Source organism: Alosa pseudoharengus, unplaced genomic scaffold (genome assembly GCF_046254945.1).
Source record: "Alosa pseudoharengus isolate Yale_2024_CS ecotype anadromous, Long Island Sound unplaced genomic scaffold, YU_APseudo_1.1 YU_APseudo_1.1_scf_11, whole genome shotgun sequence".
Lineage (NCBI taxonomy): Eukaryota > Metazoa > Chordata > Actinopteri > Clupeiformes > Clupeidae > Alosa > Alosa pseudoharengus.
Window position 1 is genome coordinate 24,415,832 of NW_027468576.1, and position 18,651 is coordinate 24,434,482.

At 44.1% G+C, this 18,651-nt stretch overlaps 2 protein-coding genes across 2 annotated transcripts; both read left to right on the top strand.

Moving 5' to 3' along the window:
* The first annotated feature begins 320 nt into the window (after positions 1-320).
* ccdc190 (coiled-coil domain containing 190) lies at positions 321-10,291 on the top strand. Its single transcript, XM_076278524.1, has 4 exons — positions 321-493; positions 4,782-4,961; positions 5,282-5,414; positions 9,281-10,291. Exons 2-4 carry the CDS (start codon positions 4,784-4,786, stop codon positions 9,804-9,806), a joined length of 837 nt encoding a protein of 278 aa, XP_076134639.1. The 5' UTR covers positions 321-493; positions 4,782-4,783; the 3' UTR covers positions 9,807-10,291.
* A 225-nt stretch (positions 10,292-10,516) lies between these two features.
* Positions 10,517-18,060, top strand: echdc2 (enoyl CoA hydratase domain containing 2). The gene is made up of 10 exons (XM_076278523.1): positions 10,517-10,910; positions 12,023-12,090; positions 12,626-12,713; positions 13,370-13,456; positions 14,040-14,132; positions 14,549-14,605; positions 15,068-15,255; positions 17,195-17,245; positions 17,360-17,407; positions 17,576-18,060. The coding sequence occupies exons 1-10, from the start codon at positions 10,670-10,672 to the stop codon at positions 17,651-17,653; spliced, it is 999 nt and encodes a 332-aa protein (XP_076134638.1). The 5' UTR covers positions 10,517-10,669; the 3' UTR covers positions 17,654-18,060.
* Positions 18,061-18,651: the final 591 nt, after the last annotated feature.

Sequence of the window (18,651 nt, forward strand, 5' to 3'; positions counted from 1 at the left end):
GAGTAATGAGTGAGCAAACCTCCGCTGGACAGGCTCTCTCGCCCGAGACTGTTCCCACAGCTGGGCGCAGTTAAGAAAGCCAATCCAGTAGCCATGGTGATTCTGTGAGTGTCATTGCTTTCATTGCTCAGCGCAGACCCCTGGTTACCCGTGGTAACCTCCTGGGTGGTGTGGTGTTTAGACTGCCCCGCTCACCGATTCTATGACCCAGGAGCTCTGCCGGGAAATGAGCTGGGTGGGAGCTAAGGAAAGGTCTGTTCTGATTTCAGCCACTCACACTAAGGACTTGCCATTGAAGAGGCGGAAATCTGATCTCAACACTTTTTCCATACTCACCCTGTGGGCTTGTGGAGACACACAATCAAAACAAGTTAGACAGTTTTTTTAACTGCCCCCACCTGAAGGAAGAAAGGCGATTGTTTAACCTAAAGAATGCAACGTGTAACTAGAGAGGAGTGGCATTCCATGTAAAGACAGCACCATCTTGGTTAAGGTAAGTTGGACAATTTTGAGACCTCAAGTGAACCATGTCAAGTGTGACCTTTACCATGCAATTATTTTTACATAATCTGAGACCCTGAAAATGGGGGAGTATGAAATGGCTGTGTTTGGTGAGGGACTCCAACTGAACGTGTTGTAGCAGAAGAAAGGCCTCACTGTATTAGAGTTTTATTCTAGCGTGTGGATTTTCAAGTGAGTGTGGAGTGGCTCTTCAGCAATATTCATAAAAGGCTTTCTGACAGGAATCCAGATTGATGCGTGGGAGTTACACATAGCATGGTGTCGAGGTACCCGCTGCATGGCTAAATCTGATCTTTGCAAAATGGTTAGATGGAAAGACTGAGAGTCAAAGCAATTATCTCACTGGATCAGGCAATTAAGCTTTGGTAGACTCTACTTCTCAAAAGTAATTTCAATTTCACAGATTTGGCTGCAGGATTTTCTAAAATGAGAGGATCTACAAAATACGGAGATCCTCCACTTGAGTATTAAATTGTAGGTCTACATCATGTGAGTAAAGTTATACTAATGGTCCTTCACTTCAAAGCAAGCAAAGTTATTGTTTTGTATGTGTATGTGCTAGCTTATATTCTATATAACTAGTCACTTAAGTGCAAACATCTAAACATACTGTATCTCATATAATGTCCATGAATATGTATGACCGTCAGAGGATAGAGCTAAGTTGGGAGTCTAGTGCGCTGGTAGATAGCCACTGGCCATTCATACCGCAGTGCGTGAGCAATGCCCTGGTATAGAGGGAGACGAGGGGAGTGTGGGCGTAAGTAGATGGATGGGTTTCACCACTGTAATGGAAACATCAGTCTTGCAGCCAAGGCCTCTGAAATCAGTCAGTGAGGGGGGTTGGGGGGGGGGGCTAGGTTGCGGTCCCACTCAACTAAACTTTTACGTAGACAACTAGACAAGCCTACCATGGAAAAATAATGGTGCCTGACCTTCAAGATCTCATGAAATAGCAATTAAATGTGGGAAGTTGCTAGCACAGTGTGGTTACCTGATTTTGTGTTTAAACTTAAGTAAATCTAATGGGGCAGTGGGTATGTAAATGAAACTTAGGCCCCCTCAGACCTGGCAACGCATCGTAACACAAGGCAGGGGTCAGTTTTGTGTGACGCAGTTTCAAGAGGGCTGGGATGGAATGCAATGGGTATTGTGGCTGGTTGGAGTTTATTGTGGCTGGTTGGAGTTTATAGCGGAGTTGTCCTCCATGGCTTCGTCAAACAGCTCTAAAATCTCTATTTGGCCTAGAAAATCACCATGTGTACTGATCTTTAACTGAAACATGAGACTAATGCAAAAGATTTCTAATCACTGGGGAATAATTTGAAGTTCGCCTTCGGCAGTTTATTACACCACTGAAACTCTTCTCTGTTCCTCAAAAGTATACACTTAGAAGTGTTTCTTCATGAAAGAATCCCCGCATGGTCTTAAAATGGCTTATATGCAACTTTACACCTTCTTCCTCATTTTGGGATCCATCTTGCCTGAAGGCCTGAAGTTTAAATTTGCATTCTGAGGCTGTGATCGGATGATTGTGATCCAAAGAAGAAATCCTTGGCATTGGCACTGACTCCTTATTTCACTGATATGTCTTGTAAAACATAGCAGACATCATATGGACATGTTAACAAGGTTAAAAACTTGACTTTCACCAGAGGGTGTTGTTGGTCAAACACACACACACACACAAACACACACACAACCAAAACAGAAAATACAGAAAAACTCTCACACACATAGTTTCCCATGCAAATGGTCATATGGGAGAGGAAAAGGACTTTGGGAATGCAATGGGCGCAATCTAATGGCCTCACGACGATCGAACGCTCCAAGTTTGTATTTAATGGACAACAAGCTAATAAGGCTGATGCAATGGGGAGATTTACAATGTATCGGCAGAGCTGACATTTTGCTTTATGCAGCGGCATAACTCAGCCGCTAAAGCCTTGCGCGGGCCTGACCCTCCCCACGGAGGACTGATGGAACCATTGAAATTGTCATTATTCAGTGAGCGGGAATCAAATGCACTCTCGCAGAGCCTTGTGAACTTCCCGTAAAAAGACTTTTATTGTGTTTTTCTTCCTCTTGAATTCAGTCAACTTTGATTTAGTGAAGCAAGAAGGAAGACAGGACACCCGTGGAAGTCAGTTACAACATCATAAATATAGAGAATCTATGAATACAATATACTTTGCACAGTAAAATTAAATATGGATTTCTGTGTGATTGTGGTTTACAGATGTTGCTACATGATATATCTGATTTCTGAGCCTACAGTTTCTCAGTAGCCAGGTTTGACCTTTTGTGTGTTTTAGTTTGTTTTAGTATTTTTAGATAAAAGAGAACAATACTGGCTGAAAGTGGGGGATTTATTTCTCCTTAGTCATCCACTGGCCAGACATCCTGCCGGTGCTCTTTGTCCTACCATGTGTGAAAGGTGGAAAACAGTTATCGGGGCCCAGTGTCCTCTGCAGAGGACATTATTTAAATAAACTTTAATTTGGTTGCCTAAAAAAATAATGAGAGCCATTCTATTGCAAGCAAACAAATGATGTTATCATCTGAGAAGCTATCCAAATAGTTAACTATAAATAATTCAAAATAAAACTTTGACCTTTGCTCAAAGGTGCCAACTGAAAAAGCAGTAATTTGCAGAACCCCGAAGTCCTTCGTCCAAACATGAGACATCATAATGACCATGATTTATGGCACACAGGCAATTGTTATGCTATAATGAATGGGTTCTGAGATGTAAGCACGGACCTAATGCCCTCTGCAAAGGACATACTAGAATGGCTGGGCCACAGGGAGGAGAGAACCAATCACTATGGGGGAGCAAAGAGGTTTAACAGAAACCTGGGAGGTAGATTGCTCCAACCACATAAATGGAGATGAAGGCTAAAAGAAAAGCTTTGAACCAAACTGGATGTTTGAGGAGATGCCAATGGCAGTACTGGGCAGGTGACTCGGCCTCTTTCTCTCTCTGCGTCCAGCAAGCTGCCAGCAGCTCTGAAGGTGCTGGACTCTCTGATCTATATACTCCAGACCCTGGCATGGTTGTGTGTTACTGTATCTGAAAGCAAGCAGTCAAATATAAACGAGGACATCTGTTATTTTTTAGTATTTAATTAACAGTTTTTTTGAGATGGGAATTGGTGGCCAAAGCAAATCATTGGGTTTCTAGCACGTTTTCCACTCCCCATCCAGGATCACTGATTGAACTTGTTCTTGTTGTGTGCGTGAGCAGCACACCAGGACAGTGATGGAAGTTCTTTGGTGGATGCTGAAGGTCAAGTTTTATAAACCACAGAGATAACCTCCCTGACAACCTCTCCAAATTGTTAATGACATTGCCAGCTAAAGTGCTTAGATGAAATATGAGGCATATTTCTCTTTTGGATTCAAAGATGAGAGCAAGACTAGTGTCTTTGTTTACTGTCCATGACAAAACAAAGGATTAAGAAAGGGTCACATAAACAAAGCTTCTTTTTATAAATACTGTACATTTCACACAGTATTTAACATGCTTACAATTTACTGCCATTAGTGCAGACAGAGATGTGTGTAGTCGGTTTGCTTTGGTACCCAGTGTTTGGCCTCCAAAAAGACATGATGCCCTCTTCATGAGGCGGTTTGTTCTCTATGCAAAGCAACTTTGCCTCAACTTTGCCTTCCAATCGTGTCTCTAAATGTCACTTTTGAGTCAGAGGTTGAAAACGCTTGCACTTACAGTATCTCACTATCCTCTCTATAGAGGCTCTCTGGAAAACAGCTAAACGTTAATATATAACATACGTCACAAATAGACTTTGCTCCATTAGCGTGGCCTTGAGTGGTTAATATGCACATCAATAGCAAAATGCCCCAACAAGCCCATGCATGTCTGTTGACAGTCTAATGACTTTTATTAAGATTAAAGGGTTGACTGCAACTGCCAGAAGTTTGAGTTAAATATTAAATAAAGGATTACTCCCCACTGAGAAGTCACCCGCTGACCTAGATACTGAGCTGAGGAATAATGTAGAATCAAGCCCATTTGAATAATCATATTCTTCTTCGCGAGCAGACCAGATGTGTGCAGCTCCATGCTGTCACTTAACAGTATTAGCAGTGTGTGTGTGTGTGTGTGTGTGCATATGTTTGTTGATGCATATTTATGTGTCTGTGTGTGTGTGTGTGTGTGTGTGTGCATATGTTTGTTGATGCATATTTATGTGTCTGTGTGTGTGTGTGTGTGTGTGTGTGTGCGTGTGTTCTAGTAATGCATCGTGGGGACTCTCTGGCGTGGCCGGGAGAGGCCCAGCGTCGTGAGGAGAGAAGAGCTGAGGCCCGTCTGGCCAAAGGCATTCAGAGACTGGACGAGACAAAGCTCTACCACATCAACACACTCACCAGAGAACAGCGGAGACTGCACAGAGACCTGCTCAATATGAGAGCAGGTCAGAACTGTGTTTGTTTGTGTGTGTGTGTGTGTGTGTGTGTGTGTGGGGGGGGGGGGGGGTGTGTGTGTGTGTGTGTGTGTGTGTGTGTGTGTGTGTGTGTCTGTGTGCTTGAATCTGTGAGTGGACAGGTGCAAATGCATATGGATCTAGGTTTTCTACACTGCCTGAATACATATGAATTTGTTTGCCCATATATATACATACAAACCAATATGCCTTACACATTTGCCCAGACTCTGGAATTTATCCATATGCAATTTATCTTATTACAAGTCCATATGAGAAGCATAGACTAATTAACTATGGTTTGAACTTAGGTAACATTTGGAGAAAGGGATTCACTGGCCTGGGGTCACAAGCTTTTAACCATGACCCTGCTCATCCTATGTGCTACAACAGGACTCAGCTACCCACAATTCCACTCTCTGGCAAAGATACAAAGAGACACAGGTGAGATCATCTATAGATTGTATCCTCAAACTCACCTCAACAAATTACACGGGTAAGAAAATATCTCTGAAATAAATGTAGGGGGAAATTAGGTAAATATTCATCATTCGATAACATCAAACAGCCATTTTCTATGTAAACCACACCACAAGTATTAAAGTCTCGAAGATCATCTGTCAAAAGTCTATCAATGGCTTTTTAATTGTCTAGTTTTGCTTTGCTACTACTCAGAACTCTGTTCGCTCTGCCAGCAGGCTTAAATTGTCAGGTTAAAAAAGGCAGCATTTATTTCCTGCAACTGAACAACTTCAAAGAGAATATGGAAAAGAATTCTTATAAATTAGGAATGCACTCTGGGAGCGCATTCTTCAAGCACCGCCACCCCTTCTAAAGAATCACAGAGTCGTTCTCTTCTTTCTCCAAGTACAAAAAAGTCCCTCTCACGCACATTCAGAGGGGAACTTCATGTTCAGCAACATTTGACCTTAATTAATTAATGAAACATTTTCAAGGATCACAGTTCTTCTTATTTGTTTACAAGCATTCATTTGAAATAGGCCGCATAAGTGAATACAATATGGCGGAAATCCATCCAAGCATACACAAATAATTGGGTTAACATCGCGCATGGTGGGATGCATCTATTTCTGTAGTTTATGTCCGTGCAAGACTTTTTATAACAGAGCTGTGAGGGTTGCATGTAAGTTCACCTTATATGGAAATATATACAATAATGTGTGGGAATTCTGTGCAGTATGACTATGCATGCATGCATCAATACGTCTCCTGGTCTCATGGTAGACTGGATGTTTAGATATCGTGATTAGGTTTCCTCAGCTTTTGCATGCTCTAACTCTGTGTGTGAAAGCGTGTCTACATACAGTGTTTTTATGGTGTGTGTGTGTGTGTGTGTGTGTTTATATATGTGTGTGTGTGTTTGTGTATGAGCAAACATTTCTGTGTGAGCATGCAAGCATGCATGTTTCGTGGCCCCTGTAGTCTGACTTTGTGCACAGAGAATGTTCACAACCTTGGAGGTCAGTGATTGGGGGGTTCTCTTGGTTAATCGCCCCACTGAATCTGATAATGAGATAATCAGACAGGACTCAGCTCTCTTTTTCGCACACACACACACACACACACACACACACTCTCTCTCTCTCTCACACACACACACACACACACACACTTATCTTCACTTCTGTCCTCACTGCCCTCTCTCTGCCACATCTCTCTCTCTCTCGCTCTCTCTCTCTCTCTCTTTCTCCCTGTTATTCCATCCATCAGTAACAGTTAGCCCCCGTAGCCCACTGTGTGATTGGATGAGGGAAATTCTCAGCACGCTGTGGAAGGCTCTTAATTATGCTAATCCGGCGAGTTGATAACGGGATTCTGGGAAACTCTGTGATTCAGCACTGACAGGGGGCTACACAATTATCCTCTGGAGCGAAATGTCTCAATGTTTCCGTACACTCAATCACACGTACACATTCACACTGACACACATACATAACCCCCTCCCCATCTCTCTCTCTCATGTACACAGAAATGCACTTTCCATTTGCACATGCATGGTTTACAGAAGCAAGGGGGTTGTTCTAACACATGTTTTGAATACTAAGAAGAGAGAGAGAGAATGTGTGTATGTATGTTAGAGAGAGAAAGAGTGTAAGAGAGAGAGAGAGCATGTAGAGGGAGAATGAAAGAAATCATTTTCCTAGATTGCAATATATTCTTTTGACTAGGTATTAAAATTCTGCCACAATCCCTCCATTCTATCTCTCTCTTACTGTCTGTCCGTGTATCTCTCTGCTTGGCATTGGCTGAGGTAAGTAGCCACATTGGAGCTGTAGAGTCAGTGAGGGAGTGCTGGCAGGCAGCTGCTCCTCTCTCTCAGTCCCTGTCAAGCAGTGGTGGTGGGCCGGCGTCCAAACACTGCTGCTCTTGATGTGCCTCTTCCACTCGCCTAGCGTCCATTTTGTTCCTTGCTTGTGTTTCGTACCTGTACACAGTATTCTGGTTTTGGACTGCTGTCCCCTTCTAATCTCTCTTCCGCTTTCTGTTTCTCTCTCTCTCTCTCTTTCTTTCTTTAGCTCAGCTTTTTACCTTTCTTTGTCTGTCTGCCTCTCACTCACTTTGCTCATCTCTCTCTATCTGTCTGCCTGTCTGTCTCTCTCTCTCTCTCTCTCTCTCTCTCTCTCTCTGTGTCTGTCTCTCTGTCTGTTTGTCTCTCCCTCTCTCTATTTGTCTTGAGCTGTGTTTTCATCCTCTATTCTCATGGGTGTCTCTTTCTCCTCTCCCTATTGTTTCTGCACCTCTGGGACCAGGCAGGCCATTTTTGAGGCAGGCACTTTTAACAGACTTATTCTAAACTCATTTTCTTTTACAACGTACGTGCCGCTGCCAACTTGTGTTGGATTTACTGTCTCACTCGCTGGCTGGAATCCTCCTGCGGCATCCTGGCAGTGGCTTTGCCAGCCTGGTGACGCCGGCGGGACCATGCCCATATGTTTGCTCCCCTGTTTTCCCTTTTTAATGTGATTGTGGTCAGTACCGCACAGAGCCCTCCCCAACCCTTAAAAGGCCAATAAACAAAGCAAACAGTGTTGCCAATGACACGGCCTGAGCACGCTAATAGTCTGTTTTGCCCTGCAGCTGGTGAGCCGGGCTTCAGGCTACGACCACGCAGTTTAAGGAACATGGCAGCTGAATTGGCACAAGTGTCTGGAAACAATGTAGCAGCTCAAAACATTAAAAAACACATCACATCTCACCCTAATGCATTAACATAATGTAGCATAAAAATATTCATATTATGCCGTGTTTATGACATTATGTCCTACTTTGGTGTCTGCACACAATTTGCTGTACGTTAATTTAGCTAATTATGTTATCTAGTTATATCAATTAGTATGTTCATCAATATACTATATTAACATCTTTAGGCTTTAAAGGATTTTTAGCTTTAGGATTTTTTTTAGCAGTCATCCTTAAGGTGTCGGGATAGATGCTCCCAGGAACACATGCTCCCTCCTTGACAAACATTTTCTTCCAGCAGCCTCTCCCACAGACAGACATGGCATGTACTCTGAATGGTCGGCTGGCTCCGATTATTAAAGGGGCCGGCTAAATGGATGAGCGGGACTGTGAAAAGAGGATCAGGCACCGTGCGCGGGAGATTGATGGCATCAGCCAGACACTTTGTCATAATGCCCATTACAGCCACGGCGAGTGGCCCCGTCTCCACGGAACCGGGGGGCAGACCGGTGCCCCCACCCTCCCAAGCACCTCCATCGAATGATTACCATCATTATTATTGATTTATCTCTTCAGACTGAGCATTTTCTTCCTGCATGTCGCTTTTTAACTTCTGATGCACGTATACCTCATGTGACTGTAATGTGTTTCTGAAGATTTATGGTTCTATGCACACATGTCTTTTTATATTCAGCATAGGGCAATGGCTCCTTTATTATCAGTGGTTATAACATGGGGCATAACATATTGTGTTTGTAGGAAAGGTTATTTACGTTGGCAGAAAATGGAAACTTGAAATGTCATTATGGGTATAGTGCATATAAAATCTGTATCAGTACTACCAGCAGTATTATACTGTATATTCAGCATTACATGGCACTTGTTTTGTTCCCACTGCTACTTTCTTTCTTTATTTCCTTCTTTCCTTTCTCTCTGTTTTTTATATAAAATGATGTATTTGTTGTCTTAAGTTAACAGTGTATGATGTGGTACTGTTGTGAATGAAGCCATGTTTAGATGACTGATTTAATAAACTGGCGTTAAACCTCTCTCTCTCTCTCTCTCACTCTCTCTCTCTCTCTCTCTCTCTCTCTCTCTCTCTCTCTCAGGCCATTGAAGCCTCAGTCTGGTTACTCTCTGCAGGCACGAGTTCAAGAGTTCATCACCAATGGAGACGGCAGAGTAGACAGCTCTGCAGCGCCGCTCTGTTTGCCAGACCTAAAACTGCAGCCTGGAGCAGCAATCCCCAGCAACTCCACCACACAGGGAGACGACAGAGATGAGGGCAAAACAGAGAGGGAAAAAGGAAAGGATGGACAGAGGGAGAAAGAAAGACATAGAGAAACAAAGAAAGAGAAAGAGAGAGAGAAAGAGAAAGACAAAGAGGTAGAGATGGAGAAAGAGATAGACACACAAACGTTACCCCCTGCTGATGCCCCTCTGGTTCCCTTTGAGCTTCTGGCCCCGGATGGACGTCTGAGGACGGTTCACACGCTGCCCAACTTCGGCCAGGCGCTGGCAGAGGCCCGAAAAGCTCGGTATATCCGTCACCGAGGCAAGCCGGCAAGCGAGAGAGAGCTGACCATCAGAGAAATCTTCTCCAGGAGTCCCAAACCATCACACCCTCTCTTCTGATCAGGAAGAGACAGCTCTTAATACAGCTTTGCAGACTCAGTGACCCCCCCCCCCCCCCACACACACACATATACACACACAGATACACACACATATGCAGTCACATGATGTAAATACAACTGTGCACACATCTTTTGACTATAACTAACTCCCTCTCTCTCACCACCCCCGTCTCACACACTCAATATATGAAAAAAAAAATCAGAAATGCTCCATCAGCATATCATTCTTCTTTCATTTTTTTTCTAATGCCTATGTGGACCTATTCTTTGTCAAGTTGCCTACCCTTGCCAGAATGAATCACCTCTGAATTACGCAATCCAAGATTAAAATCTTGTGCTTAAATTATAGTTTGCTTGTACCTAAAATGTGTCGAACATAAATTATTCTCACTTTGATGCCTTTACAGAATAGCCTATAGATTGAGCTAGTGCAGACTGAGCATTACATGAACGCCCTCTGGCGATTCTGAAGTGCCACTATGAAAACAAATAAAAACTGTTTAGACTCTTATTGTGCCTTATTGCTTCCCATATTTAGGACATTTAGTAGCAGTGTTAAGCTTTCTGCGTAGCCTAGGCTATTTCGCAGATCATAGTAGTAGGCATATCAAAGATATTTTTTGCTGAGTCAGTGTTGACGCGTAGCCTGTCAGTAACCGAGGTGACAGCGTCCACGGATAAGGAAGTGTGGACAAAGTTGAATAAGGAAGGAGATAGCGTTACATTGTAGGATAAAAGTATTCTTAGGAAGAAGGCCTTTACGTGTTGCAACACTGCAACGTCGAACGTATTGCTGTCTTGCCTTTTAACTGTTAACTAGTCATCTGCAATAGTAGTCTATTCCCATTTCATACCGAGATTATGGCTTTACTCAAAAGATTCTTCCTTAAACCAAGCACCTTTTCCAGGTGTCTTGCCGGAGGAGTAAGCTCCGAAATCAGCAGGTCTCAATTTGCCTTTGCTTTTGGCGGTCCAGCGCGAACTAACACTGGGGAAAACAGGCCTTACTTTCGGTGTGGTCACATCCGTGCTTTGCATTCCGAGGCGCCGCATGGCTCATTGATCGAAGTGGATTTAAACCGCCTAGATGGAGAAGATACAGGTAGGTGGAGTCTACGCTATCTCTTTTATGAGTGCTATTCTATCCTGAATGTTACTTACAGATGGGTCTCAAAAAATCAGAATATCGTCGAAAAGTTCATTTTCACCCCCTATTTAGTTCAAAAAGTAGATCTTTAATATATTCTAGATTCATTAGAGTGAAATATGTCAAGTCATTTTTTTTTGTAATTTTGATGATTACGGCTTACAGCTCACAAAAAACAAAAATGTGAATTTTTGAGTATCTCAAAATATTAGAAGAAAGAGGTTATAATACAGAAATGTCAGTTTCCTGAGCCTTTAAACTCGGTCTGGTTCAGTAAACACAACCAATATGGGAAAGACTGCAGACTTGATAGTTGTCTGAGACTCCCTTCCGGAACAGTCATGGTTGAATAATTAACCAAACAAGTAAACAGTGACCCATTTGCAGCCAATGGTCCCCTTTAAAACTGCTGCAGAGGACCACTGTGATGCTAGTCATCTGGGCCAAACACCTGCCACCTCACACAGGACAAGGCTTATATGCACCTGATGATGCTGGCGTGATGTGTGATGATGTAAGCAGCTGGAAAAGCCTCCAAACCATCTTTGGCAGGATTTGTGTTTCTGTTTTTGTCACGCTCTGTTGTTGCTATTTTATTTACTTCTAAAGGTCTTGTATCTCTCTCTCTCTCTATTATGTCCTAATAATAGATCTTTGGAGATACATGTGCACACACACACACACACACAGAGAAGGAGATGGTCTGCATGCTGTATATGGGCTCCAAGAAATACTTTATTTATTCTTAAAAGGCAACATTTTGATCTCAACAGATCTTCATCAGGCAAATAAGAAACCCATATACAGTGTGCAGACCATCTCCTTCTCTTTTTGACACGTTTTGTCTGGCACCTGTTACAACATATTGTGGATGTGCGCACCCGTCTCTACACACACACACACACACGCAAGGACGCACGCACACACACACACGCACGCACGCACGTACACAGACACACACACACATACACATACATGGAGACACATGAGCATAGAGATGTACATCTATACCTCTTTCAACCCTAACCCTCTCCACCCCCTCTCACTCTTTTCTTTCTCTCTCATAGGGATAGTGGAAATGCAGATGTGCCGAGACAGGGCGAGGAACTCACTCGGCCGCGTGTTTGTGGCACAGGTGAGTAGACACCTGTGTGGCTATGGCAACGGTATGTCAGTCAGAATCAAGCTCCCAAAATCACTGGACAAAGGAGAGCCAAAAGATCACTTCATCCCAGGAGTGGTCCTTACATAAGCCTAGTCTTAATGTTTTCTTTTTCACTCTATCTATCTTATTACCTTTGTCATGATAATAATAACATTCATTATAATAATTTTAATGTCATTACTTTATACATAAACAAACATTCTCAATGACACAGCAGAATTGTACTTTACAAAGTAAAGTTCCTATACTTGTGATCATTATCAAAGCCTCGTAGATGCATACCCACTTCCACCAGGACCACCTCAGAAGAAAATAACAACGGAAGATGCATAATTCAAAGGACCGCCCAAAGAGAAATGTAGGCCAGTGGACACAGTGGTTCATTTGTGTTTGTGTGTGTGTGTGTGTGTGTGTGTGTGTGTGTGTGTGTGTGTGTGTGTGTGTGTGTGTGTGTGTGTGTGTGTGTGTGTGTGTGTGTGTGTGTGTGTGTCTTCTGTATCTGTAGATGCGGGAGCTGGTTGCCAATCTGCACCATGACGCTGCTGTAAGGGTGGTGGTTATCAGGAGTATGGTGCCAGGGGTCTTCTGTGCAGGTCAGCACGGTTTGTGCATCACAACTACATACATACATACATACAAACATACACGTCCACTCAGAAAATAGTTTTATCTAAAGCAACTTATGTGTGTAGTTTCTTTTGAAGTAAGGGTATAGGCCTACATTATATCAGTGATTGTGGTCCCTGGCTATTAAGTTCACCATTCACCAAAGTTCAAAGTTTTTTTTTTTATACTTTATTGCAATTATTTATCTACATCCATGTAAGGTACCCACTTCACTTATTCACATGTTACATTGCAATTTTTGTTTTTTGTTATTTTATACATATAAAAAAGAAATAAGAAAAGACATGACAAAAAAAAAAAAATGCACTACAAGTTGAGTTGTAACAAGAACACTTTACAGGGGGCCTGTACCAGTTTGTTCTGACCAAACTGTGTTTGAGCTGCTGTGTTTGTCAAATGGATTTCTTCACTCGTGGTGTTAATGAATTTCACCCTCAGATAATACGTTTCACTCTTTCATAATGAATATTTACCAGACACACAGGCTGTTTTATGAAATAGCGTTATGCAAAGTCAATACGTTTTTATTGCTGACACATGTGTGTGTGCCTGTGTGTGTGTGTGTGTGTGTGTGTGTGTGTGTGTGTGTGTGTGTGTGTGTGTGTGTGTGTGTGTGACATAGGCGCAGACCTGAAAGAGCGAGCACAGATGGCGAACGTCGAGGCTGAGCACTTTGTACATGGCCTGCGCTCCCTAATGAATGAGATTGGTAAGACATTGAGAGAGGATGGTGATGATCATGATGGATATCAAGTGGATTTTTGTAGCCTTTCAGAATCTAAAGTATCACACTAAAGTTTCTATAATTTGTGTCACTCTAGTGTCACTAAAGTAAAGTTTCTATAATTTGTTGCCGAAAAAAGTGACTGTTCCCATTTGGTACCTCTCAAACTGTATTTGTCTTAAAGGCTGTTCTTAAAAAGAGTCTTCAAGGCCTTTTTCAGAAATGTCAACAGCAATCAAAATCTCCAAGCACAAGCTGGCATTTTGCATGTCTGTGGCATTATGATGTTTTTTTTTTGTTGCTAAACTGCCCAAAACTGCCTTAATGTCAGTCAGAGCAGGAACTGTTTTCCATTTGGGCTGAGTGCAAGTTACACTGCGCTGTTTATACCCTCAGTTGCACTGACAATGTGTTTGCCAGGATGTAACCTCCCTCTCCTTCTTCCCCTCTCTGTCTCTCTCTCTTCCTCTCTCTCTTTCCCTTTCTCTCTCTCTCTCTCTCTCTCTCTCTCTCTCTCCCATCTCCCTCCCACGTGTCTAATTTGTGCTGTGTGCCCTCTCTTTGCCAGCCGCCTTGCCCATGCCAACCATCGCTGCGGTGGACGGCTTTGCCCTGGGAGGCGGGCTGGAGCTGGCACTGGCCTGTGACCTTCGCACGGCGGGTGAGTGTCTGATCCCCACGGCCCGAGCTGGCGGCCGTGGTGGGGGGAGGGGTCGTGGCAGGTGAGTGACAGGAGGCCTCCGGGCGGCGGCGGCGGCTGGCCCGGGTGCTGGTGTGGTGGGGGGTGTGCGGCCATATGATGGGCCGGTGAGGACAGATGCCATGGACGCCCCGTCGTTTGCATAAACAGCCATGACAAGCACATCGCTCAGTCTGAATTCCCATGGCGTGTTGATAGCGTGCTGGGCTCGGGGGGTCCTTGAACTGTCCTTTTCTGTGTGTGTGTGTGTGTGTGTGTGTGTGTGTGTGTGTGTGTGTGTGTGTGTGTGTGTGTATGTGTGTGTGTGTGTGTGTGTGTGTGTGTGTGTGTGTGTGTGTGTGTGCGTGTGTGTGTGTGTGTGTGTGTTTGTGTTCCAGCTCACACAGCGCAGATGGGCCTGATTGAGACTACGCGAGGACTTCTCCCAGGGGCTGGTAAGATGAATGGGGAGGGCATGATGGAGTGGAGCAAAACCTCAGAATAGGAGATTGTTGGGTAGACAGTGCGACACATATCTAAACACAAACGCACAACTAGACAGAATTATTATACCTACACATAGCTGCACTGACTGACAGACACGCGGAAAGAGACACAAACGCTAACCGATACACAGCTGCACTGCTAGACAGATGGAGATAAAAGCAGGCGATAAACAGTTTGCTGGACGGACACAGAAAAAAATCAGACAGACAGAAAAGACAGACAGACAGTTGGCCGAACTAATAGGCAGACGGAATTACAGATGGGTAATGGATATGTTGACAGACAGACTAACGGCAAACCGGAGAGTCATTAAAGGCTGTAAGAGAAGCGATCTCTCTGATCACCCAGATTGATCTTTCCTGTCAGTAGAGATCTGTGTCACTCTCAGCCCTGTGTCGTGTGGTCCGCAGGGGGCAGTCAGCGTTTGCCGCGGGCCGTGGGCTTCTCCGCGGCCAAGGAGTTGATCTTCACCGGACGGCGCGTGGGGGGCGAGCAGGCCCAGCAGCTGGGTCTGGTGAACCGCGCTGTGCAGCAGAACCAGGCTGGCGACGCGGCCTACAGAGACGCCCTGAGTCTGGCCAGAGAGATCCTGCCGCAGGTCTGGCCCTGACCACCACCACCCCCCCCCAACCCTATCCCTCTACTCTGTCCATCCCAGTGCTGCCGATGTCGCTGCTTCCACTCTGCTCCCCTCTCATCTCCCCTCCTCCCCTCCTACCCTCTCCTCTCCTCTCTCCTCTCCCCTCTCCTCTACTCCCCTCTCCTCCCTTCCTCCCCTCTCCCCTCCTCTCTCCTCTCCCCTCTCCTCTCCTCTTCCTTCCTCCCCACTCCTCTCCTCTCCCCTCCTCCCCTCTCTTCTCCTCTCCTCTCTGTGCAGATGGCTGTCTGTCTGCATGACCCTCACTCTTGCTCACTCACTCTGCTGTACTCACTCACACTCCCTCGCATGGCTTGGCTCAGCTTAGCTTTACCCTCTCTCCCCCGCTCTCTATCTCGTTCTCTCTCTCTCTACCCCTGTCTCCTCATTTTCTCACTCGCTCTCTCTCTCTTTCTGTCTCTCTCCCTCCCCTCCCTCTTTCTCCTCTATCTCTTTTCTCCCTCACTCTCTCTCTTTCCCCAGTGCATATCAGCTGCTCTGTATGTATGAGTGATTATGTGTGTGGGTATGTGTACCCGCACTGTCTGTCTCTAATACATCAGGCTCAAATGAAAGAAACCAAGAGGCTGTCACCACTGAATAGTAGCGACAATGCGATGGCAGTTAAAAAAGGCAAATCCCGTACATCCCCATCTGTGACCACAGATAAGCCTACTCCATTATGTGACACAAACACTCACACATTTTAAAAAAAGGACTTCTTGTCATTGCAAAGCACACACAGAGAGGGAAAGGGGGTGGGGGGGACATAATCCCTCCCAGTGGCTGATTATCTCTGTGTTTGGGCTAACTTGACCTCCGAAAGCTTCAGTTTGCCACCCTTTGCGTCTAGCCCCTCTGAAACCGCCACTCTGAGTGACCTGTGATAGTAAAATTGGCCAGAATGTCCCGGCTTTAATATTCTTTCTATGGGCCTTCCTGTGGTCTTTCACTGTCCCTCTCTCTGGAACCAGTGCTGGAACGATGCACTCTCAGAAGAGAGAACAGAGCGGAGGTCTGACCCCTAGAGAGACTGGGCAGTGCTCCTGGCCAACAGTAATGACCCTGTGCTCTTGCCGTACATGGTCAGCTGTCAGCAGGTCAACTGAATTACAAAGAAAGATAATTGTTTCACGTAAAATAATTAAATGCTTAGAAACAATGCAATACAGTGTATTGCCAAGAGTTTTTTCTTTAGTTAATTCACTTGGCATCTTTGTTGTGAAAATTAGACTGATGGCAGACAGGGAAAAGGAGATTTGTGCCAGTTTGAAGCACAAATCTTAGATGTGTACCCATTTGTAGGAGGAACCAGTTAGGGATTGCTGTGCTCTGTAGCAATAGAATATTTCTTATGAATTAATAAACTCAAAATAAAAGTGACAGAATAGGCCCCCCAGAGCAGTATTAATTTTTTTATATAAAGGGGAGTTTCATAAATCTGTTCTTCCCCAAGGACCTCATTAAATCCTCTGTTTTCAACTTTTGGTTCTGTTTTAGTCAGCTACAAGCAGTAACACTAACGCTGAGATATGATGCCATTGTTACAATTCCCTGAAAATATTCAACTGCTCCGCAACAGAGAAGACTCCAGAGGCCTAACCTCTTTCTGTAGCTTAAAGATTAGCTAGTGGTGCTAAGGTAGTGGTTAGCTAATTAGCTAGGTAATGGTGTTAAGGTATGAAATGTCATTCTCATTTTGTTCCAATGTATGTATTGTCTTTGTCAATGTGTAATTGACAAATTTAAAGGTGTCTCTGGAATCTCTCATTGTATAGCCTAAAATAAATCTGTTGAGTCCTACAAAATGTATATCCCTGTTATGGTTAATGTGCCTGATTAAGTTTCACTATTGCGTTCTCATGTGTTCATGTGTTATCATCACTGCTTATCTCACCAGGCTCCGATTGCTGTCAGGATGGCAAAGGAGGCCATGAACCGAGGCATTGAGGTAATTTCCAGTTCCCCTAAAGATTTCATGATATATCATGCTATATACGCTATAGCATAATGACTTCACCTAAACACACTGAATGATGCTGACATGTCTGCTCCTTACCCTCAGGTGGACATTGCCTCAGGAATGGCCATTGAGGGCATGTGCTATGCCAGGGTAAGAGAAGAGTTTTCTGATACATACTGTATAACCAATACCAGTGGGGAAATGCTTAGCCCAAACTAGTATTGTTGGGTGTTCAACTATTTTTGATACAGACTATGGTTGTGTTTTTGATAGACTATGGTTGTGATGCGTCCGTTTTGTTTCTGTGGTATGCTACAGGTCATCCCGACTCGAGACAGACAGGAGGGGATGAAAGCTTTCATCGAGAAGAGAAAACCAAACTACATTGGCGAATGAAGACTCACACACATTGAAGGAAGATCTATACACTGCCAAAATCACACTTTACTCAGGAACCAGTTGACATGAGGGCCCAGTGCCTTAATGGTTGACTGCATGCCACTAGGGAGTGTTGTGGCATGTAGCAGCCTCTGTAGGAAAGCTCCTTGTGAATGAATTTAATTGCTGTTAATTATGGTTCTGGATGAAATCACAAGTCGGGGATTGTGTTGTGCACAAGGGGTCTTTTGAAGAGGCTTTTGAGGAAAGTGTTCAAGGTCTTATTTTAGGGATTAGGTTTTGTCTGGTGTGCTCAACAGGTTTAAATGACAATCTTTTCACATCAGTCAGTTCTGTTTTCCTTGTCTTATGCATAAATTTTTTTTTTTTGTGATTGTGTTAAATAAAGACATTTTTGAAGCTTTTCTGAGTGCGGGTTTGTGTGGCTATGGGAAAATAGGTCAATTTTGGTCATTGATGGTGGTATTACAAAAAGTAATTCAAAATGCTGGTATAGAACTAAAACTATTATGGTTTTTACAGTATTACAGTTCACTCAATACAGACTGCAGATACGCATATACACCAACATGAGAAAAGACTAAAGGGCACTGGATTCTTTCATTCTAGACATATTACTTCCATAATCCAGGAATTTAAAGCATCACACAAACTATACATTTATTTAAACTTTATAAACTCTCTATATACATTATAGAGGCCGCAGTCATGACACAGGACAGGTCCCAAAATGTTGCACATGTGCACTAATCACAGAGGTGGTGGAGGTTTTGAAAGGAACGCACCATTGCAGGCATGTCTGTGAAGTGAGGTGTACTGCTGACAAGTGTGCATTCCTGAGAGGCCATGGCCCTTCTACAGCGAGGGCCTGGGGTAGTCCCCACAGGCCCACAGGGTCCAGATGCCTGTGGCGGACTCTGACCGCCTGTGGAATGACATGCCTGTCTGCGCTGGACTGGTGAACTTCATTGGGGACCAGTAATGAGGTTGTGGCT